Source organism: Malus sylvestris, chromosome 16, assembly GCF_916048215.2.
Source record: "Malus sylvestris chromosome 16, drMalSylv7.2, whole genome shotgun sequence".
NCBI classification, from domain to species: Eukaryota; Viridiplantae; Streptophyta; class Magnoliopsida; order Rosales; family Rosaceae; genus Malus; species Malus sylvestris.
Window position 1 is genome coordinate 1,035,122 of NC_062275.1, and position 24,028 is coordinate 1,059,149.

At 36.6% G+C, this 24,028-nt stretch overlaps 6 protein-coding genes across 6 annotated transcripts in view; 4 read left to right on the forward strand and 2 right to left on the reverse strand.

Moving 5' to 3' along the window:
* LOC126607741 (uncharacterized) overlaps positions 1 to 24,028 on the forward strand; it is a 59,418-nt gene that overhangs the window by 33,235 nt on the left and 2,155 nt on the right. The window lies entirely within an intron of this gene.
* Positions 71 to 2,987, forward strand: LOC126607615 (annexin D5). Its single transcript, XM_050275287.1, is given in 7 exon segments — positions 71 to 293; positions 1,615 to 1,731; positions 1,734 to 1,759; positions 1,852 to 2,070; positions 2,177 to 2,392; positions 2,488 to 2,577; positions 2,674 to 2,987. Coding segments are annotated over 7 exon segments (948 nt in total). The 5' UTR covers positions 71 to 217; the 3' UTR covers positions 2,878 to 2,987.
* Positions 3,709 to 5,578, forward strand: LOC126607613 (purple acid phosphatase 17-like). The gene is made up of 6 exons (XM_050275285.1): positions 3,709 to 4,243; positions 4,339 to 4,446; positions 4,537 to 4,661; positions 4,796 to 4,924; positions 5,063 to 5,130; positions 5,228 to 5,578. Exons 1-6 carry the CDS (start codon positions 3,862 to 3,864, stop codon positions 5,439 to 5,441), a joined length of 1,026 nt encoding a protein of 341 aa, XP_050131242.1. The 5' UTR covers positions 3,709 to 3,861; the 3' UTR covers positions 5,442 to 5,578.
* On the forward strand, positions 7,836 to 11,155 carry LOC126607621 (purple acid phosphatase 3-like). The gene is made up of 7 exons (XM_050275293.1): positions 7,836 to 8,039; positions 9,044 to 9,200; positions 9,271 to 9,378; positions 9,477 to 9,604; positions 9,989 to 10,117; positions 10,230 to 10,297; positions 10,458 to 11,155. Exons 1-7 carry the CDS (start codon positions 7,839 to 7,841, stop codon positions 10,669 to 10,671), a joined length of 1,005 nt encoding a protein of 334 aa, XP_050131250.1. The 5' UTR covers positions 7,836 to 7,838; the 3' UTR covers positions 10,672 to 11,155.
* On the reverse strand, positions 12,961 to 15,433 carry LOC126607612 (uncharacterized). Its single transcript, XM_050275284.1, has 7 exons — positions 15,213 to 15,433; positions 15,018 to 15,093; positions 14,671 to 14,743; positions 14,301 to 14,396; positions 14,046 to 14,096; positions 13,600 to 13,965; positions 12,961 to 13,486 (listed from the first exon to the last, which is right to left on the reverse strand). The coding sequence occupies exons 1-7, from the start codon at positions 15,409 to 15,411 to the stop codon at positions 13,160 to 13,162; spliced, it is 1,188 nt and encodes a 395-aa protein (XP_050131241.1). The 5' UTR covers positions 15,412 to 15,433; the 3' UTR covers positions 12,961 to 13,159.
* LOC126607610 (RNA demethylase ALKBH10B-like) lies at positions 16,162 to 21,935 on the reverse strand. The gene is made up of 8 exons (XM_050275282.1): positions 20,670 to 21,935; positions 20,091 to 20,213; positions 19,616 to 19,713; positions 19,419 to 19,536; positions 18,131 to 18,250; positions 17,909 to 18,021; positions 17,656 to 17,810; positions 16,162 to 17,171 (listed from the first exon to the last, which is right to left on the reverse strand). Exons 1-8 carry the CDS (start codon positions 21,283 to 21,285, stop codon positions 16,442 to 16,444), a joined length of 2,073 nt encoding a protein of 690 aa, XP_050131239.1. The 5' UTR covers positions 21,286 to 21,935; the 3' UTR covers positions 16,162 to 16,441.

Consider the following 24,028-nt stretch of genomic DNA (forward strand, 5'->3'; position numbering starts at 1 on the left):
GAATTTACTTAGTAACCTACAAAAAGGGAGTTGTGAATAAATTTAGCTGAAAAAATTATGAACTAAAGAAGGTGGTGGTGGTGGCTGTGTATCTTTAATACTCAACTGATCTGACTCTCTTTTCAGCATTCAGTTAGCTACCCCTGCTTAATTAAACTTGTACAAGAAACTAATTCATATATTACCACCAGAAACAGAGAAAAAACGAAACAAAAGAATGGCATCTGTGATTGTACCACCGATGCCACCTTCGCCCCGTGATGATGCTCTCCACCTTTACCGTGCCTTCAAAGGTGTGATCGCTTCTCTTATTTTTTAAACCCCAATTTTGTTTTGTTTCCCTTTTTCTTTTCTATGCATGCATGCATGTTTATGCGCACGTAGGTATTCTTGTTCTTTAATTTGTGCATAGAACCTGTTTTGATTGCTAAATTGATGAGAATTAATAAATCCTTATTGAACTGGTTTATGTGAGGGATCGATCGAGTTTTTTTTTCTTTTTGCTACATTGGAGGGTTTCGTACTTTAGATCTAGCGTACTCAAAGCCAGCCCTAAGGGTAGCTGGAGTAGGCACCTGCCTAGGGCCCCCAATTTTTAGGCGGAGCTAGGCATGTCTGAACGGGGATGGGGTGGGAGGGGGGGGGGAGCTATGTGGGCTTATATGTAAACACCGGAATCTGAAAATCTTTTGTTGCAGGGTCGGCCTCGCTCGAGGAAGAAGACAACCTTATTCCCAACATCATTTTAATTGCACGATTTTACTTAAGATGGTCCCACCATCTTTTTTTATAGTCACACGTCTTCTCCCTTTTAAATAGTCCCCACCATCTTTTTTTTGCTTTTTTGCTTCTCTCTTAAATATCACATTTATGTTTATTTTTATGGGGTTTTATTACTCTATTTTAATATCACACCACATATATCTTTATTATGTACCTAAAAGGCTTAAACTCTCACATTTTTTAAAAATGACATTATTTAATGTTCAAATTAATTAGTTTATATAATATATAATAAATTATTCAAATCCGCCTCGTCTGCCTAGGCGTGTATACGAAAATCACTATCCTCTTCACTCTAGTATTTTCCTTAGTTGTAAGATGTTGTCTATGTAATCCAACCATTCATTCATTTATTGAATGTAATAAGTAACATTGTAACAATAGAAAATGATTGGAATTTGGCGTACTAGATAGGGACTTCTCTTTCGGTTTGAATTGGTTGAAAAATTATATTATGTAAACTTAATAAGTGCATTTGCATAAATAAAAAAACGCGAGACGAGTAATATTTGAGTAATGTTTGTATATCTTTATATATATATATATATATATATATTAATTTTTAATGATATTTGATTAGTTCATGTATTTAGTGAGTTTTTTTTACACATATCAATATACAAAGGGTCGGAACTCAAAAAACTCTAGGACCCACTTCGAAATCTTGCCTAGGGCCCTAAATTCTCAAGGCTTGCCCTGAGCGTACTCCTACGTCATACCCATCACTCTACTCCCAGCCTCACCACTGGGCTAACCTTAGTTGGCTTTCGATCAAGTTTCATTTCAGCATGGCTAGAACCATGATCATTTTTTAATTACTTTTGTTTAAAGGATTTGGGTGCGACACAGCGGCAGTAATCAACATTCTAGCGCACAGGAATGGAATGCAGCGCGCTGCCATCGAAAAGGAATACAAGGCCACCTACTCTGAAGACCTAAACAAGCGCTTGTCTCAGAGCTTAGTGGACATCTCAAGGTATAATTACAATGATTAATTTGGACGTAACCATGAATTAAGAATTATTAATTTTGAATAATTTCTTGAAGTTATGAATATTTGATCTGCAGAAAGCAGTTTTAATGTGGATGCCGGATCTGGCAATGCGTGATGCCAACGTAGTACACCATGCTTTGGAGGGAGATGTTGATCTTAAAGGTGCCACTGAAGTGATTTGTTCTCGTACTCCCTCCCAGATGCGACAATTCAAACAAATTTATTTCTCAAGCTTTGGTGTTGATCTTGAAACTGACCTTGCTAAGAAAATATCCTCCGGATATCACAGAAAGGTCCGCATTATTGGACATAATTAAATACATTTCACAAGTAAATTTTCAGCATGACGGACTGACAGTTACGATACAGATAATAAACATGCATTTTTGTGATGTGCAGTTGCTGGTAGCATATGTTAAGGTACCGCGGTACGAAGGTCCTGAATATGATCAAGGGATAGTAAAGTCGGATGCTGAAGCGCTGTATAAGGCCGGAGAGAAGAAATTGGGAACTGATGAGAAGGTTTTCATACAAATATATAGCGAAAGAAGCAGGGCACATTTGGTTGCTATTTGCTCTGCTTACCAAAGTATGTATGGTCATTCATTGGAAAAGGTACCTCCTCAAATTAATCTGATTTATAAATTAATCATAATAAAGCACCTAGCTACTTAAAATTTAAACTAACTATTTAATTACTTGTCACACAGGCAGTAAAAAAGGAAACATCTGGGTCGTTTTCTCATGCACTTCTGACTATTTTGCGATGTGCTGACCATCCTGGCAAGTATTTCGCAAGGGTACTTACCATATATCTTACTACATTTCTAAAATGTTCATTAGTTAATTAACTACATAATCTTGATTATTAAGTGAAAGCTTCAAGTTTGATGCAGGTTTTACGGAAAGCAATGAAGGGTTTGGGAACAGATGATCCCACACTGATAAGGGTAATTGTGACAAGGGCCGAGTTTGATATGCAGTACATAAAGTCAGAATATCGGAACAAATATGGAAAGTCATTGCATGATGCAGTTCATTCAGATACCTCCGGAAATTACAGGACCTTTCTTCTTTCTCTGTTAGGCAACAATCCTTAGGCAATTTACCTACTCTGCCACTTGCCTAAGGAGCAAGTCATTGGTCTTTATGCCTGCAGGGTTGGCTGGTTTTACCTGAATGAAACTTGAATGCATAGAGCTCCAAAATATTCTGAATTTTGCTTCTTGTTTAGTGTAGGTTCAAAGTAATGATATGTAGGGTGAATATCTCATCTTATTATCTGAAGAAAAAAAAACTACATGGGAGTGACAATTTTGGACGCGACAACCTATGTGACTTGAAAGGAGTATGGTTCTCTCTCCTCCTAATCTCGTTTTGAATTTTTTATATAGAGAATAAGACAAAAAGAAGAGTGTGAGAGAAGGGGATGGTAATAGAAGGAGAGAGAATCCTACTCCAACTTGAAATTCATACATGAATATGACACGATGTTTATATGTTTACATGGTAATTAACACAATTAACAATGTTACACTACTACTATATCAGTGTTAATGTTTATATGTTGATCAACTCGTAAGTTGACATTGCATACATAAAAAGGTAAACCCAAATAAAACACACATGCCACATTATATTGTAAAGCCATTAACAGTGACAATCATTTAGGTTCAAATTTGACAATATATATCCTGAGCAATTAATTATATTATAAAAACATGCTCAAGCAAATTGCAATCGTCTCTCCTTATATCCATCGCTTGTATGGGCAAGTCATTATATATAATGTTCCCAAATTTGAACCTAAACGATTATCAACCATTTGCTTCCCCAAATAGTTGAGTTCCTCGAAAACTGGCATGCCACATTATGTTTGTTATGGATCTAATTAAAACATGTATTTAAAGCTGAATACCAACTTTAAATACAACCACATCAGCCAGCTAGATATCTGACAAAATTTTCTTACCCTAATATTTTTTCTTCGTTAATCTATACCTTCCTGCTCTTAATCTCCCTTCCCCTTTAAAACTTTATCGTGCTAATTGCATCCTAATTAACCCCCGTCTCCCAGAAAAGCCATGGTTAGCAGCTCAGCCATGGCAAAACCCCCATTTGCTTCACACCTTCATCTGGTGTGGGTGTTCTGCATTGCTATTATTTCTTCTTTAGCTGTTTCCACTTCTTTTGCAGAGCTTCAGAGATTGGAACACGCAGCAAAAAGAGATGATGGGTCGCTTAGCTTTTTGGTGGTTGGAGATTGGGTCAGAAGAGGGTTATATAACCAATCCAAAGTTGCTCTACAGATGGGAAGGATTGGAGAGCAATTAGATATAGATTTTGTCGTATCCACTGGGGATAATTTTTACGGCGATGGATTGAAAAATGTAAATGATCCAGCATTTTTGGAGTCCTTTAAAAATATTTACACAGCTAAGAGCTTGCAAAAACAGTGGTATAGTGGTAAGTCAACATCAAAATTAATAGTAAAAAATAAAATATCTCTCCCTTTCTCTCTAATTTTCTCATATGTTGAAAGATTAAATATTTGCGTGCAGTTTTAGGAAATCATGATTATAGGGGTAATATTGAGGCACAATTAAGCCCTGCCCTCCGAAAGATCGATAGTCGATGGTTTTGCCAGAGATCCTTTATTGTTAATGCAGGTTAATCAATTAACACCACATAAACCATCTTACTATGTTTTTAATTACTTTTTGGTATTTATGTATTTTTTTTCCGTATAAATTTTGTAGGAATTGCGGAATTCTTTTTTGTGGACACCACTCCATTTGTGAACAAATACTTGGTCGACAAAGACCACAATTATGATTGGCGAGGCGTGTCTCCGCGGGCAACTTACCTCGCTGACCTTCTACAGGTAACTACTGTTGAAAATATATATACATATGTTGTGCTACTACATAGATTTTTAATTTACTGGTCTTATTGTGAAACTCAAGAAGCTTGACGAAGATTAAATTTTGATGACCATATATGTTGTGCTGTAATAAGGATTTGAAACAAGCATTGAATAAATCAAGTGCAAAGTGGAAGATAGTGGTTGGTCACCATGCAATCAGAAGTGCTGGGCATCATGGCGACACTCCGGAACTCATAAGTCTCCTTTTACCAATGCTTAAGGTAATTAATTTGTTCATCATAATATTATATCTAGTAAAACAGAAAGAAAAAAAAAAAAAAAAGACTCCTAGATAATAATTTCTATTTCCCAATGGTTAGTTAGAATTAATAGTCTGATTTTGGTGGTGATGATTTCAGGCTTATAATGTTGATATGTACATGAATGGACACGACCATTGTTTGGAGCACATTAGTAGCGTCGATAAGTAAAACGTCAAAAACCCTATTACGTATTTGTACATAAATTATCTAATACATTTCACTAATTAATTTATGGGATTGTGATTAATCCCTTGCCTGCAGCCCGATTCAGTATTTAACAAGTGGGGCAGGTTCAAAAGCATGGAGGGGTGATATTAAGAGATACAACAATCGAGCCATGAAATTCTACTATGATGGTCAAGGTTTCATGTCCGTGAAGCTGGCTGGATCGGATGCTGAAATTGCATTCTATGATGTTTTAGGCAGGGTTTTGTATACGTGGAAGGCTTCTAAGCAGCTTCACTCGACCATGTAATTCAATTCATTATTCGTGTGCACCGTAGCTATTGACATTTAGGCACCAAATTTGTGTGTATAGTGTAATACACACAAATAATTTTGTATCAATATGCGAAGAAAATTATGAGCCAACTAGCTCAGTTTGTAAATTAATTAATTAATTAATTAGAAGTTGGTGATTTTCCATACTAAAAATTAACGCATATATGTATAGCTTCATAAATAAATGATCACTTTAACATCATCTCATTCATAATTGTGGATTCAATGCTTGTACATAATAAAAAAAATAAAAATAAAAGATAGAATGATCATTCGATCGATCAATAGTTCATGGTATAACTGGATATGGTCGCTGGTCGCCAGAATCTGTCGGGGACCTTTGGATATGGAACGTGTGGCTTTCTCAGATTAATTTGGATAGGCATGCACACGTATGCACTGGAACGATATGATGAGGATACTTTGCAAGGAAATACTACAGCTTAATCGATCGAGCAATTTCTATTGCTTTTGATTCCTCCATATTTAATCAAGGATTAAAAAGGTAACACATACTTATATACCGTATGATCACAAATTACCTAATAATAAGTTGATTAACCATCATACCAATATCATTGCCTTCATTCTCATCTAATAATCCAAAATATCCCCATACATGCACAAAAATAATTAGATATGGGAACATGACATGTAGGTCCCGAGACAGGTAAGAACTTGGCTAGCTGGGGGTGCCACTTTATATATTGAATTCTTTTTGTTGGATAAGCTAAGTTGCATAGATGAGAAAAGTGAAGATATCGTTTGGTGGGGATTTTCCAGAAGTTGAGACCCGTATATAGCTACTTAATTTTCTTATCTCAAATTATTCACAAAACATCTAAACGGATTAGGTTTTTTTATCACTTTCAGGCAAAGATCAACTAAAAACCTAACTTTTACGGCATGAGCCTACTTCTTCTCGTGCCAACTTCAGATTCAAAGAATTGGTACTACATACTGTTGTGATCGGCATTATACATCATTTCGTGTTAGGGACAAAAGATTTTTCGTTGTGCGGTTTGTTTGCTTTCAACCAAATTTGGTTTGGTTTCAGTCAATTTGCAGTGCATACACTCTACGTTTTGTTACTTTTGACAAATTAAAGGTGGACTTGTGGTTGTGGACGCAGTTAAGAAAATAAAGATTCATTTTCCATATATTGTGGATGTCTGCGTCATTCATTTTGCATGCATATTACGCCTTGTGCGCATCTTATAAACTCACGTTTCCTTGAAACTTTGTGTCATTTCTAATATATATAATTCCATATTCGTAACTAACCCTTAAGATATTCCGTGATCTAAAAAAAGCTAGGTAATCATACAGTGTAATATTTTAGAGACTAAATTTTTAGATTAAATTTGCTAAACGATATGGCGTCATTGTTGACGATTGGATTAAAACTAGTATTTAACTTGCTTATTTTCTAGATGAAATTGTAGTAATGGTCCCTCAATTTAATCCAATTGGAGTAATGGTCCCTCAACTAAAAATATGTGACAATTGATCCCTTAACTCATCAAAACATGCAGTTATGTCCTTTTCGTCAACCCGTTAAAATCTTCATCAAAATAAGTCACGTGCCACACACATGAGGTTGAATCAAAGAGTAAATATGGAAAACCAAATGAGATAAATTGTAGCAATGATCCCTCAACTTTAACTCAATTGGAGAAATGGTCCCTCAACTTTAACCCAATTGGAACAATGATCCCTCAATTTTAACCCAATTGTAGCAATGGTCTTTTCAACATGATTCACTTTGACGGAATTCTGATGGAGATAGAGTTGATGAAAATGACAATAACTACATGTTTTGATAAGTTAAGGACTAATGGTCATGGATTTTTAGTTGAGGGATCAGTGCTCCGATTGAGTTAAAGTTGAGGGACATTTCTACAATTTTTTCTATTTTATATTGGTAATACATCACATGGTTTAAAATTTTGGTTTACCTGACATTACTCAATTATAAATATAAACCTTATGAGACAAGGAATCCTATGGTACTAGTATCTAATATATTACTAATTCCATCAACCCTACGGCAAAAAATAAAAAATAAAAAATAAATACGTAGAGAATGAGGAGGACGCGTAGGTTGAACCTGGGGCAGTAACATCCCAGGAGGACACTAGGTTGAACCCGGGAGCCGGGCCAGTAACATCCCACGATCGATTATCCAAAGCTTTTTAAATTCCTTAACCAAACAAAAACAAAAAAACAAAAATCTTTGTTATTCATGTTAATTAATTAGTAATTTAGTCTGCAACATTAACCCAACTCGTCAACCATAAATATAGATAGCTTTCCTTGCTTTGCTCACCTTTCCTCTACTCTTCCTTTTGTTTCCATCTAGCTGCTAGATATGGAAAACAAGACCATGATTAGGTCAAGTATTCTGTTTCCTGCTTTAGTAGCTCTATGCACCTTGTCATCTTTTACATCTTCTACAGCGGAGCTACAACGATTCCCGCACGCAGTGAAAGCCCATGGATCTCTCAGGTTTTTGGTTCTGGGAGACTGGGGAAGAAGAGGAGACTACAACCAATCTCAAGTTGCTGATCAGGTATATAGTACTTCGTTCTAAATTTCTAATACTTGATTTCTGCGTAAAGTAAACAATAATTAATTAAGTGTGAGGAAAGTATATACAGCTGTCAGAAGTTCAATGAGTGTGGGAGCTAGCTTAATTAGTTACTTGTTCGAACAAAATTTCTCAATCTCAATATATGTCAGAATCACAGCTACCCATTGACTATTGTACTATTATTCCGATATCGGAAAATTTAAGCTTTTCCAAACTGTCATGTAATGTTGAAAGGCTCTTCACCCATTGTCATGAACGAAATAAATGATGGTGAGTTTGATAAGTTAGACGGGTTCTAATTCTAGTGATATATGTCATACTAATAATAATGTTCTTAAACTTATTTGTCTTAGTATTTAACTGTTTGGACATCTTCACGAATTATATGTTGTCTCATTCGTTCTTTAGAATCTTTGTCTTAGTGTTTAATTGTTTGTAGGCATCTTCACGGATAACAATTGGTTCCATTTCGTGATCATATATGGATCGGCAGTGCATGTATAATGTAGGAGTGGCCATCTTTCTTGATACATTATAGGACAAGTTCTTTATATCGTGGCTTACGGAGACCAAAGACCATGATTTGTCATTGACCAACAAAAAAACCATCATGATTTGTCCACTTTAAAACCAATCAAACTCTGACACAAAAAGATGAAAGATATTGGATTTGATTGGACACACCGAAATGTTTGGTGTTTTCATAGTAATATTAAGGAATCTAAATTTATAAATTAAATTTTATAAATTAGATAATGTGGATGTTGAATGATTAAATTATTAAGTAATTTACAAATTTAATTTAAAATTTTGATCTTCCTAATATTTTTTTTTTCATTTAAGTACATACATATAATATATATATATATAAACGTAATTGTATTATTGTAGTATGAAACCCCATTCCACGTTTACTAGCATGGACAGCTCACCGGAAAATTGATTTAACTTTACGAACCTACTTTCGTGCATTTAATTTCTAGATGGGAATAGTTGGAGAGAAGTTGGATATTGACTTTGTAATATCCACCGGCGATAATTTTTACGAAAATGGATTGACGGGCATCGATGATCCACAATTTGAAGACTCCTTTAGCAAAATCTACACAGCACCAAGCTTGCAAAAGCAGTGGTACAGTGGTATGCTTTCCCAAACCCTAATAAGGATAAGGATTTCATGTTTTGACTTTGTTTAATTATTGTATTGCAGTTCTGGGTAATCATGATTATAGAGGTGATGCTGAGGCACAGTTGAGTCCTGTCCTTGGGGAATTGGATAGCAAATGGCTTTGCTTGAGATCCTTCATAGTTGATGCCGGTAAGGCTAAGACCATACTTAACTATTATCAATGTTTAATTATGATATAAACATAAGATTTATTGATCTTAATGTTAATTATTTGTCTGTTTTGACAGAAATTGTGGAATTTTTCTTTGTGGATACAACTCCCTTTGTTGATAAATACTTCACTCATCCAGAGGAGTCTGTCTATGACTGGAGTGGCATATTACCCCGAAATGATTACCTATCAAATCTTCTCAAGGTACTTTGTCGTCAAACATAGCTTATTTAAGGAAAAGGATTTAGATCTTAGGGATTCTGTGATCGTAACCTTTCATTGTACATCGTGCGGTCCGAAATTATTTTAAATTTTAAATTTTAAAATTAAATATAAATAGTACCTTACGAAAACTGACTGCCTGATATACAATGAATGGTCACGATCGCAGGATCCCTAGGATCCCCAAAAAAAAAATATGGCAAGGATCATTTTCCCTTAATTAAGACTTAAGACTAAATAAATTTAATTTAAAATATTTTCAAACATTTTTAAAAACCCCAAAAATGAGCTCTATGCATGCAATTTTCCCTACAAATTAGAGATGTTCTCTGTAATTTAATAATTTTAATTTTTGGGCCGTGAAAGGATGTGGATTCAGCCTTAAAAGATTCTACTGCAAAGTGGAGGATTGTGGTTGGTCACCACACGATTAGAACCGCTGGATATCATGGTGAAACCAAGGAGCTTGTAACACAGCTTCTCCCGATTCTTCTGGTACGACTGATCATGCTAAAAACTAGAAACGAAAAACAAAACGCTCGCCTTTTCCCTCTTGTTTTTCTTTTTGCTTCTCTTTTATTTCTCAACAATGTCTATAAATTTTCAGGAAAACAATGTCGATCTTTACATCAATGGCCACGACCATTGCTTAGAACACATAAGCAGTCCCGACAGGTACTAGTATTTTGTAACTCTTTAATTTTAATACTTTCAACTTTCAAAAGTATCAGCAAATGTATCAGTTTTATGTGTCTAAATAAAATTATTGTTGTATATGTAAGTATAAAACTTTAACTTTTATGCATGGAAACTAACTTGAAGCATTGCTGTGCAGCCATCTTCAATTTCTAACAAGTGGTGGTGGTTCAAAGGCATGGAGGGGTGAAGTTAGCCCTTACAGTCCAAGCGAAATGAAGTTGTATTACGATGGGCAGGGTTTCATGTCAGTGCAGATCACTCAAACCGAATTGAATATTGCATTCTACGATGTTTTTGGCAATGTCTTGCACAAATGGGGGACATCAAAGCAGCAATACTCTTTCATGTAAAGAGGTGGACATGTAGAAGTATACACAATATGTGTATGGTTCTTAGGGCTGGTTTGGTATTGCTGTGCTTTGAAAAAAAGCTGCTGTGAAATAAATCAGCAGAGTGTTTGGTAAACTTTTTTGTAAAAGTGCTTTTGGAAAAAAAGTAGTCTGATAATAAGTCTTTTCATTAAAGGAGCACTGTAGCTCCATCTGCTTTGAAAAAAAGCCAGTTTTCCAAAGCTGCAAATAGCAGCTTCAGCTTTTTCCTTTGATTTCAGCTTATTCTCACAGAAGCTTCCAAAATAAGCCTTTTTTTGTTCAGTTTACCAAACACCTAAAACCTTCACAGCTTTTTTTCATTGGTGTTTTTTTTTTAAGCATCTCACTCCCAAACCACCCCTTAGTCTGCTATATTAAATGTAATGCAGGTAAAAAGAGGTAAAATTATAAGTGCCTATGTCTGGATAATTATGTGGTTAATGGAACTTAATTTGCTTCATTATTCCAGCTGATCTACTTAAACGTAATTACATATTATTGATTGTAAAACTGATCGGTTGTTCCTTTCCCTTAAAGTAGCCTACCATTTTGAACGGCGAAGAAAATTCCGGCAAGTCCATGAAAACCTAACTAATGTAATTGAGATGACCCAAGAATTTCGCTATTTCGATTTTGCTAGTCCTTGGGAACAGCGTAGCGACGGATAATTCAGAATCAGAATAGGTCCAATCCAAGGGCAACACCTTAGGGATGACATAGCCTTAAATAATTAAAGGCGAAGTTCAAGCGAAGAAATGTTTACGGTGAATATCAAGGCACCCAAAGACAAGGAAGGGTGTAGGAAGCGGAATTATATGGGAAGTTTGATGGGGAAAGTTCACTCTCCTTTTGTTACTAAGTATGAACTACAACAATTGGAAAATAAATGAATATATGAGCAATTGAAAGGAATATTTTAACGTAAAAGGACGATTGATGTTAATGGTAGTGTACCAAAGCGTACAAGTAATTAAGCTGTTCCTTTATGGAGAGATAGAACCACTTGTCCTCCTTTTGTGCTGAAAAAAAGATTAAAAAATAAACAAAATTGTTACAGATATCGTATTTTTGTAAAACAACGGTATACTATTTGAAGTGACAAATGATGTGGAATCCAACTTCTCCTAATCCTTAAGGTAACCTAGTACTTCCTAAACAATGCCATCATTTTTGCACTCGAGGTTCTATGTCTAATTTTCTTCTCTCCTAGTATCGCTTGTTTGTTTCTAATTTTGGGTAAATTACACAAAACTACCTCAATTATTGGTGTCACGACACTTTCATACCTCATCTTTTAAAATTAACAATGTCATACCTCGTCTTTAGAATTTGGTCCAATGTTATACCTTCCGTTAGCCTGGCCGTTAATTTGTCAGTTAAATGCTGACATAGCTTGATTCAGACAACACTTTCTATTAAAAAATTAAAAAAAATTAAAAAAAACTAAAAAAAAAATAATTTAATATTTTTAAATATTAAAATAATAAAGAAAAGTTAAAAAAAATAAACAAAACCTGTTCGTCCCTTCCCCTCCCTCAAAATAATTTTTTAAATATTAAAATAATAAAGAAAGGTTAAAAAAAAAAAAAAGAAACAAAACCTGTTCCTCCCTCCCTCCCTCCCCCCCCCCCCCCCCCATCTACCTGCTGCAACCCAGAGAAAAGAAGAAAAGAAGAAAAAATAATTTAATATTTTTAAATATTAAAATAATAAAGAAAAGTTAAAAAAAAAATAAACAAAACCTGTTCATCCCTTCCCCTCCCTCAAAATTATTTTTTAAATATTAAAATAATAAAGAAAAGTTAAAAAAAAAAAGAAAAGAAACAAAACCTGTTCCTCCCTCCCTCCCCTTCTTCTTCTTACTCCTCCTTATTTTCTGGGTTGCAGGGGGTTGGGTTTGTTTTGTTGGGGGGGAACTGGGTTGATGGGTTTTCAAATTTTGTTTTGTTTTGTTTTTTGTTTTTGTTTTTTTACTTTTCTTTATTATTTTAATATTTTAAAAATATTAAATGATTTTTTTTTTAGTTTTTTTAATATTTTTTTAATAGAAAGTGAGGTATGAATTAAGTCACGTCAGCATTTAACTGACAAATTAATGGCCAGACTAACGGATTGTATAACATTAGACCAAATTCTAAAGACGAGGTATGATATTGTCAATTTTAAAAGATGATGTATGCACAAATGGAGCCTCTCCAAAAAGATCGACTCACTCAGCCACTCACAGAACATTCACCTATTCTTAAAATAGTAACTCTGCTAGTTAAGTTATTGGAAAATAAAATTTACTGTGTATAAGGCGTCGTAAACATGTCTGTTATACAAAAATTTCGATAATTGCAGTATAAATTCTTTCTAGTTTAAACTACCGGGGGGGGGGGGAATTTGAATGTGGGTGCAGATGGAGGCACATGGCCTTGGCCACGACGCCTAGGTCTGCAATCAGTTAACAAATACAACGAAAGAACTACTTTTCATCGAATGATACATAAAATATAGAATGATGCGTTCTCCAGTGTGGAAAGCTCATTACCAGTTCTTTATGTAACTTGCGGGAATAATCTTCCCACAGAGTGACTGCAACTGAAAAATCAGCCCAGTTAAAGGAATTTTGCGAACTCTCAGCACATGCTACGTTGCTGAAAACGGACTCTAGCAGATGAAGATCTTTCACAAATGAAGATTTAAGATGAAGAATTATTTCCCTCTGTGATTGCGACAAGCGTACCACCTTGCTCGTTTCTAATTTGACAGATTCGAGACCAGGAGCTTTCCAACAGTGGAATTGCACAACCTGTTGCATATAATGAAAGCAGGTTAAATGTGTTTACTGAATGAATTCTTTAAATTTACATTTCATCACACTATATACCAACAGAATATGACAGACCGTGTAGGTTTGAATACCTGCAGTGCATGCAAGATGTTGATGAACTCGTGGTCAAACAACTCATCTCCCCTTGCTAATCGCAGTGGCTCCATCAGTAACTCGGCAATATTTGAACAGTGGCTCTTGTCTTGACGGAAAAGTAGATCATATCCAAGAACATGCAGTCTTGCCCAGCATATATCAAAACCCAACTGGTGATCAGAAGAAGCTTGATCGGGTGAAAACCAGTACATATTACTAGATGCTGGCATAGGTAGACACAATTTAGGAACATTATCATGCAACAGACTCTGTGAGAGAAGGGATATAAGTTTAGCATCCTCATCATAGGTAGCATCACGACTGAACCATAATGCCAGTGTGAGTCTTTCACCATCAGTAATCTGTCAAATGATGTTTTAGCATCAGAAAAGAATCTCTCAAATGATGTTTTAGCATGAGAGAGAGAGAGAATTGAATCCACCTCATCAACGGAGTGAGTGTTGCGGCTGTCAGCTGTGTATATCACAACATCCTGACAAATACAATAAACTAACGAATTGTGATCAAACGTTGAAATTGACTGGACATCACGGCAACTAATAAACCTTTATCGAATTGTTTTCTTTTTTCCCCCATTATGGATATGCATTTGAGACGTTTGTAAATCTCACCCCTAAATTCCCATGCACATACTGTATAAAGAAACTGGAAAATCTCAAGAGCTCCAGTCACTTACCCCACATGATGGAACAATAGTTTCTGGATCGCCATCCTGGAAGTGAAAAAGTCCACCTTTGAAATCATCCACATAATTGTTTAAATAACAGACTGCCTTTTACAAACAAAATTAGGAAAACCATCAGCAGAATAACTATACGAGAAATCACAAACGATTGCAACAGCATATATAAACTTAGCATGTGGTTAAGGAGAGGTTAAAGCAATGGAACTTGCAACAGCCGATTTGCAAAAACGCTCAAAAGAAACCATTTAAAAGATTCATCGGCATTAGTCATGAGTTGAATGAAAATTATTATCATATTGCACTTGACAAAGAACAACATTTATGTTTTAACATGAATATCTTTAAGAATTCGCATACAGACCGCAAAGTGACGCTGTTTGAGATAGGGCCGGTTGTCATCACTATGCCACCCAATGCTTGCTCCTCTACTCCAGCTGAGGAACAAAGACCGGAACGATAAATGAGAAATCATCCCAGCATGCTCTGGAGCTAACTTTTGATTACATCATACTCAATAAATCGTCAATATGTCATCGATATTATTGATACGATGTCAATACCAAAGTTAACAGTCAATAGACGAAGCTGACGAAATGGAAAAATGTGAGATATGTAGGGAATGAAATTAAGCCTAGAGTAGGGGGTGAAATGATACTTTTGCGATAGTTTTATGGGGAATTTTGATAATAAAGCAGGTAAATTTTTCACCTGATCAAACCGGTGAATTCAACGAAGAGTTCAAACTGGCACCCAAAGAACTCCTCAACCTTCTCCTTCAATCTCTCTGTGTGTCAGCCAAATATGAAAAACCCAATTTCAAAAACCCTAAACCCTAAACCCTAAACCCGAATTGGATGAAGAAAAAGAAAATGGGAAATTGAAAAGAGGGGCAGGTGATTGTACCTCTGACGGGGACGAAGGGGATGATGAGGTGGGCGGAATTGGTGGCGATGAGGTGCGAGAGAGTGGTGGAGAAAACATTGGGTCTGTAGCCAACCGTGCAGTTGCTCTTGTGGATGAACTCCAGCTCCTTGCATTCTTGGAGGGAAAGGAAGTTGTGGAGGATGAGGCGGTGGCGACCGCCTTCTTCTGCCTCTCCCATCTCAGTTCTCCGCTACTGGGTGTAAACTGTATAGTGTAATAAACAGACGAGACGACGCAACAAATTGACTGAGAAGAACAAGAGTTTCTAACTGCACCTAAAGCTTTTACCATAGTTACAATTTACTACTTGAAAAAAGAAAATTTGAAGGGTCGACAACAATCCAAAGTTTTTTTTTTTTTTTTTTTTTCTCAACAATCTGATCTGAACTGATACAAATATAAGACTGCATGCGATATACGTACCTCTCAATCTCGCAAAGCTGAGAGTTTTTCGGTTTTGAGTCTCCCTGATATGAACTAATCCAAGTTAGTTACAACTTTAAATTCACATTCTCATAATTTAGATTAGGTTAGAATTTACTTCAATGAAAAAGTAAGAATATTCTTGAAAACCAGTTAGGTGTATTAAAAGAGAGATTATTCTGTCTGGTTTCGAACTAGGGACAGAGTAATGATAAGGATACTAAATTTGGAAGCTAAAATTACAAACTAAATGACGTGTCATTAATAAAAATGAGCTAGTCTATCAACGCTTAAGTAACTTTCATGTCCTTTAGTTTCTAAAATTGAGTTTCCCTAGCATTACTCCTAGAGCCAAATAGGGAATCGGCGGTGGAGTGGTTTTTTTGTGTTTGGGTCGTAGGCTTGACACAGTCCGATTTCATATGGAGAGCGATCAAATCAGATGGGGAGGGAAGCGTCAAAATTTGAGAAGCAAAGATGGGAAGGAAGAAGAGGAAAAGATGGATGATTCATAATGTGGTTTGCTTTGCAACTACTAGTGTAAGTCTGTAAGAGTTCATGTGACATAAGATTAACCAAAAAAACAAAAAGAGGAAAAGGGATGATCTCTCAATCCATCCTCCCAAAGAGAATCGATTACTTCTTCCGCCTTGTTCCTCTTGCTTACTACGATTTTAGCTCCACACTCGCCGCTCTTTACATTGGTTTCCAACTCTCGTTGCAGTTTGCAGGCTCTACTCCGTTTCTCCTTAACCTCTCTCTCTCTCTCTCTCTCTCTCTCTCCCCTATACTGCTCCGGCTTGATTGCTTGCTGTCATACTGTCGGAGTTCTGATCTTCTTCTTCAACGACTGCTCTTCCACTGCCAGTTCCGTCCGCACTTCCATTGCACTCGTGTCTTTCAGCTTTCCCATCCGATTTTCCTCTTGGAGAAGGCATGGGGCTATGGTTGGATTTTGCAGACCCGCTCTCTTTCTCTATCTGGGGAGGAATCTCGACAGCAGGGCTCTTTTGAGTTGCACTATAAGGCAGCTGTTGAGGAGCTGATGAGTTACCCGAACCTGGGGGAGGGAGGAAAACTCCAGTGCCAGGTAGAGGGATGCGAGGCGGAGGATGCCTGGGAGCTGCTGCCCATCCAGCTGAAACAGGTGGCATGGGAACTGCTGTGGCAAAAGGTATTGCTGGTCCTACCGGAGCTGGCACAAACAATGGCTGGATGCCATTTGGAGGTGGAAGTTGGGACCGAATTGATGGGGCTGGCAAAACACCGGTTGTTGGAACGGCTGCATAGTGCTTGGGACCAGCAGGATGCCGGATGTGACTTGGAGATCTACCAGATGCTGGACCCCAGTGAGATGACTGAGCTGGAGTAGGTCCAGGAAAGCGTTGACCATCGCTCATCGTAGATTTCTTTGGTTGAGACTTTGTGAAAGTAACGAGTATGCGTTGCTTTCGGATAGAAGGTATTGCATGTTTAGCAAAATCTGTGGATTTCCCTTGCAGCAAAAGGAGGGATCTGCAGCGTTCATGATCAAACACCTTATGTCAGGAATCTCAAATGAAGGTAAGCAGCCTTTAAGTTATAAATGATGGCACGATTTCATATGCAAGGTAAAAAGAAAGGACAAGACAATTGCATATGGATGTGAGAAAACTATGCCATGATCCTGAATATTCAACTCACATTCCTACGGCATGCAAAGTCAACAAGGAAAATGTGTTCTATTAGTATGAATAATGTATCGATCTCTAACGGATGTGATGGAGCCGACTTCTAAAAAAGCTACAAGTATTACTAGGTCATCAGAATTCAATGTTTCACCGCCAAGTAACCTTAACTTGATTCCGATATTTTCAAACCAGTACTACTCGGCCTACAATGCTTTATTTAGAAAGATGACAATAAATAAAGTACATAAAAGAGAAGCGGCAGCAAACCAAAAAGAAGTTCACACTGAAGAAGATAAATATTATCAAATGAGAGCGGTCAGAAAGGCTACCCGGGTGTAAGAGAAAGCTTGAGGGCGCCTCTATAATCCCCAGGATGGTCTGATACTAGTACTCTCCCAAAAGTCATGTCACATTCTGTCAGTAACAGAACGCAAACAGGCCTTCCAAACCAAGGTGGCCATATGTGAGGGTGTGAATGATCTCCCTACAAATAATCGTCACAAAATTTCATAAACATTATGACTCTTAGAAAATTGTGCAATTATAGAAACCTAGAAGAAGATACAGTAAACCAATATCAACCTCGTTATAAAAGTCAATGATACAAGAGTCTGGCTTCACAGTCGTAACTTGCATCCCAACCAAGCGATCTATAACATCCTGCAGCAAGGAAGGGATGGCTTCTATTCTCCGATCTACAGATTTCATTTATAGAAAAATCAACAAATGGAACTTGAATAAAACGTGAATAGACATTTCCTTATATTGGCAAAAATTAAAAGGCCAATGTAATTTGCAACATGCCTTTGGAGGTTCCTGCAGAAATTTCATCTTCAGATGGAGCATCAGTAACAGGTAGGCCCAATTGAATCATTTCTCTTCCATGTCCCCTCATGGGCCTCTTTGAGATCACATATGTCTGACCTGCTTCGCATAGAAAAAGAGAATATATATTATTTGCATGGGGCTTGTCATATGTAAGCCCTTGATATAACATCACACTTTACACAAAATACACTTCAAACTCAGTACTTTAGAGGAAAACCCAACTTACTTTATAACACCAAAGGAAATTCACAACTAGAATCAACTATAGCATGGGAAGTGGATAGATGAGGGCGTTTTCTCCAATTGCGCTCTTTAAGTGTTTTTCTTTAAAACTTAAAGTTGTCAGGTGTGCTTTCTAGTTTACCAAAAATAGTACTCTTCTGAGAGTTAATGAAATTATGAAATACAAACTTACCAAAATTTGATTAGAAATTCAATAATAGTATTTCCCTGGCATGATGTGCACACACCCACACAAATAACATAGACCATAGTGTAGAAACAATAATACCAAACAAGTGATATTAGAGTAGCTAACACTAACTAGTACTAGCATTTTGAAAACTTTCTCGAAAGGTTTCAGGGGTAAAACAACCAATAATCTTGCAGGTTAGGATGGAAAGGATTTAAGGAAAATGTAAGAATAAAACAAGAATCAAAATGTTAAAACTAAGCCATCCAAATCCTCTCCTATAAAAAGAAAAGGGAACAAAAAAGGTTTGCGAGGGAACGAGAGATCCTCAACAAAGAATTAAAAAACAATATAAGTTCAGGTAATCACTTATTTGATCGCTTATTAAACCCTTTGCTTTGAACAAAACAGCGACAATTTTTTTTTCAAAGACCATTTCTTAAAGCAAAGGGTTCAATACACGTTCAAAAACAAATTATTGAAGAAGCCAAAGAAATAACAGGTGGAGTAAGCTTATGTAGTTTGAAAATATAAAACAAAAACCACTAGATACAACTATAACCTAAGACTAGTTTAATTGGAAGGTACATGACAAAGATGTTGATCAAAACTAACATGGGACACAACTACATTAAATATTTGAATTTAATCGGAGATAGTAATAGAATAGTAAAGAAAGGCAAGAATACATGCGGCAGATTAAATAAGCCTAGCACATGGGTAAGGATGATGGTGATGATTTGATTAGTTCAAATGGTGTTTAACTACCAAATTCATGGCACAACATGGTGGATTTATGTTTAGTACTGGAATCAACCACAAGTTTTTTATATAAAGGATTGTTAAACTCGCCTTGAAATTGTCCTCTTTTCCCTGCAACCCTTAAATCATTAGCCAAAGAAACAAGTTTGGAGACTTCTGTGTCACCAAGCAATCCTTCAAATAATTTCAGTCCATCGACCACATTAACCTGAAAAGGAAACATTAGAAAATCTACTGATTCATAACATACTTCAAGCTAAAAAGACAGTATCAAATGAGGAAACTACCGTCTTTCCATCTATTAACTCGTTGCCAACAAAAGTTTTAGGGACAACGGGAAGGTTCTGCTGTGCAATCTGAATTTGGATAGAATGTGATTCATTCTCTGGAAAAAGATCACAGAATCCCAAGTTTAAATACAAAAGTAGAAGAATAGAATCAAATAAAACCACATTTGAAGCCATGTCAGGATAGATTTGGAGTTGATGTACGTATTTTAGTAGGCAATAGAGAGTGAGAAATATTATGGCAAACCATGAATTGGGATGAACAATTCTCAACATATTTACACTAGGGTAAATCATCTAAAGCACATGCTAAAGACGGAAATATAAGAGGTGTCCCACCTGGTCTAGGCTGCCCATGCCTTAGTAATACCTCCTAAAAATATCTATACCAACATCTAAACCTTCCCCCCCCCCCCGGCCCGCGACTAAAACCCCCAAAGTAATGAAAGAAAGATAAACTAACAAAGTGTGTTACCCTTAGAGATTGAGGTGCATCCATCTCCTACCGCAACTTCAGGTTCTAAATTGCAATATATGGTCTGCTGTGAATTCCCTGAACTCCTTAATCTGCTATCTTCTTGAGGTTTTGTAAGAGCATCTGTAACAGCAATCATAACTGTGTTACAATAAGGTTAACAACTGAAAATTAGCCGAATCAGTATACTGCAGATAAAACACAGGCATATTAAAATGAATTTTGCATGTGTATGCAATGCAAATAGTTCAGAGACGGGCTACTACTTTTTTACAACTTCTAAGACAGTGCATTTACCCTGCAGTGATTTCCTAGTTTTAAGAGAGCAATCTCACCTGGTGAAACACTTGCCTTTTCAGGTCACAACCTATGAATTTCGAAATTACTAAAAGATAGTTTCTCGACCATTTGTGACAACTTAAAAAAAATTCCTAACATATTCAAGACATGCTTGATGTTCTTCAAAAGATTTAAGACTTTTTCGTTCAGCTTTAAAGCTCGGACTTGATTACCATCAACCAGCATTACTATATTTGTTCAAATGAGCACGAAATCACCAATCCTAAGCCCAAAAGTTACCTTTTTTCTCTCCAGCAGGCGCTAAACCCTTATCATCCAACTTCCCAACCTCGCCACGGGGCTTAACTTCCTCAGCTACGTCGCTTCCCCGCTCAACTTTCTCCGAAGCAACGAGCCCCGAAGAATTTCCATCATAACTATGAACCTCTGTCCTAAAATTATGTCCTTCCTTGAAATGCTCAGCCCTCTGTTGGTCCTTGTTAAACCCCGAAGCGGATCTTTTATACTCCTTGGTCCCCACTTTTACAGGATCATATTGCATATGCTGCCTCCTCCAGGCAACATGTTGCAGTGCATATATCACCTCCGCAACGGAAAAGTACTGTTGCATATGAAGCACAGGGTTCCAATTGCACCTCCTCTGCTGAATACACCCGATAACGACGTCGTACTCGCCTGGATCACCAACTGCACGTAAATGGTGGCAAAGGGAGTCTATAATAGTATTTGCTGCTGCGAATTCTCCGCGCAACCACGAGATGAACCCATCACGCTCATCCGGGAGCCACTGACGGGGGTGCTGGTGGATCTCGCCGCCTCCAACGGCCGCACCGCCACCACCACTAGGAAATTGCATTTTGTCCGATAAAACCACATTCCCCGACGGCATTGTCATCAGAACCCACTACACCAAACTCACTACTAAGTCTACTATCACTTACAGATCATGCCTCAGTAACTCCCAGATCCAATAAATCAAACCTACGGCTATATCCCAAACCCTACAAAATGCAAGCAGATCGCACCAAATGAAACCCCTACTCTAGCAGGAATCAGCTTAAAGACCACAACTTTCTTAAATTTTACCACTTTTAGAATAATAAACCCTTAAAATTTCTCAAGAACAATGCAAAACCTGAGATGGGTTCCACTTAAATTGTTCAAATATCGCACCGATCCAACGAAACAGCTGGGTTCAAGCGAATTGAGGTGACGAATCGGAGCTTGGTCCAACTAATCAGATCTGGGAAATGGGGTTTGTGGGAATTGAAAGCAGAATTAAAGGACTGTCGTTTTCTCTGCGTGCATATTTATTTGGGGACGGACGAGTGGGTCTCTGAGTGGCGTACAGGTTGGGGTGGTGGGGCTTGGAAGAAGAAGAAGAAGATCTAGGTTTTGGTGGAAAATGTTAGTCTCTGCGCGTGTAAAATGAGGGGGAAGGTGAAGACTGGCTTATTGAGCACGCATTTGGTCTAAAATGGTGGCTGAGAAACCCTCTCTCTCTCTCTCTCTATCTCTCTCTCTCTCTCTGTCCCCCCTTGATGAGGGAGCTCTGTCATGTCAGTGCGGAAGGAACCAATAAGCATATCTTGACTGTAGGCGTATTTTGGTCATTGTATTAGATTAGTTCTTTAATTTCTTAGTAGGTTTAGATCATGACTTGTTTAGAATTATTTTTAAAATAATTTTAAAAACCAATTTTTAGTAAAAAATTAATCTTTAGAAATATGTTTCTTTTATAATACTTTTAAAATGCTTTTATAACCGAAAAATATTTTTTATAAAACTTCTTTCAATCATTTTAAAAATACTTATAAACAAAACAAATTGTTAATCTTGTGGCTTAAGATTAATGAGCTGCTTACAAACCCAAAGAGTCCACAAATTTCTTCTCTTTTTGTTTTGGTCAACAAATATTTCAGTTTCGTCACTTTTGTAACAGCCATTTGTTGATAAAAGTTCCTATTTTTGGTACCTGAAATTCTAGTCTGGTCTAGTATATACCTTTGCACATGTACTTATGACAATACAACAATCTCAATTCGCTTGAATTGTTTTATATGTGAACAAATTTGCATTATTCTCAATAGCAAAAGATACCAATATGGATATGAGTTTGTATTCATAGTGTCGTACTGGCTAAATTTAAACTCAACTTAATTCAACAACTTTCATGTCTTTTCCTCCTAAACTCGTATCAAATGTGATAACTTTGTTTGAATCTTGTGTTTGTTTGTACGTGAGTCGAGTGTCAGTTAAAATTATACGTCATAAACAAAAGCACGAGGAAGGAGAAAAAGAGAAGAGACCAAGAATGATTGTTAAGAAGATTGTTGCGGATTCAAAGCTAAAGGCACGGCTGATTATTATTTTTTTTTTTAATTTTTTGGTTTTCTCTCTGAACGGCTAAGATTTTTTAATTATTTCATTTATTTTGGTCTCTTGATTAACATAATTAAACATGGTGTGTATGGCGTGAAAAATATTTTTTTCCCCTTCTTCAAAATAGAATATAAATTTACCTACCCATATAAGGGCTAGCTGTCAATAGTGTCATTGTCGGAACTTAGTTTCAGAGCCGTCTTCGCAAATTTTTCAAAAGGGAAGTTGGGTAAGTTTTCATGACTTTTGAGTTTGAAAAAAAGACCACACAATATTATCTATCGTATTTTAAAAGAGATCTGATGGTGATTTTGTTACAGTAGTCCATCTTTTTGAATTTTGAAAACACTTATATAGACATTTTAGTTTTTCTCGTGATTTGATGTATCCATACGATTATCCATAATTTTGCAAAACCACGCTAGCTTTGTTTGGATCTTCACCAAATCTACCCAAATTTTGCTGAATGGAGAAAGCTCTTTTTTAATTCCACCCCAATGTTTCATTCTTTTTTTTGTTAAATACTTTAAATTTAACTGCATGATGATTTTTGAAATATTCTCAAATATTATGTGTTGCTTAGCCTTTAATTTTTCTTTTTGATACAAACTTGTTACTTAAGACGTTGTAATTAAAGTAAGACCAGCATCTTTTTGTTCAAACGACATTTGTCACCCCGTCCCGGAATTTTTAATTCCGAGGACGTGAAGTTACGAAAATGTCCCTAAACGGGACTAAAGTGCGTAATTTGGACACTTGTTTTTACTTAAGGTTCTTAAATTTTGGTGAATTAGAATATTAATTGGTTTTAGAAACCTAAACCAAGACTATGTTAAAAGTTTGAAATTGAGATTGAGTTGGACACGGGGTATCCCCACATCCCTCAAAACCTTCCCCAATTCCCGTACCTTGTCACTCTCTCTCCTCCTTCACGATTTCTCACTCTCTCTGTCTCTCTCTCCTTCGAACTCACTGACCAACTTCAAAAACACCCTAAAACTTCCACCAACGTCAAGTTTGAGACCACCATTGGAATCCTGAGGACTTCACGATCACGTGGGTACTAAATTCAGGTGAGTTTCATTTCAAAAACCCTAGTTTTCAAGGACCCCGTGATATTGCACTGTTCATGAACTTCGAATTGGCTTTGTTTTAGGCTAAAAAAAGCTCACAGTGAGCTTAGTGAGGTCCCAAGGAAGCTCGGAGTGCTTCGTTGGAAGTTTTTGGACGTAAGAACACGGAGATCGACAAGTTCA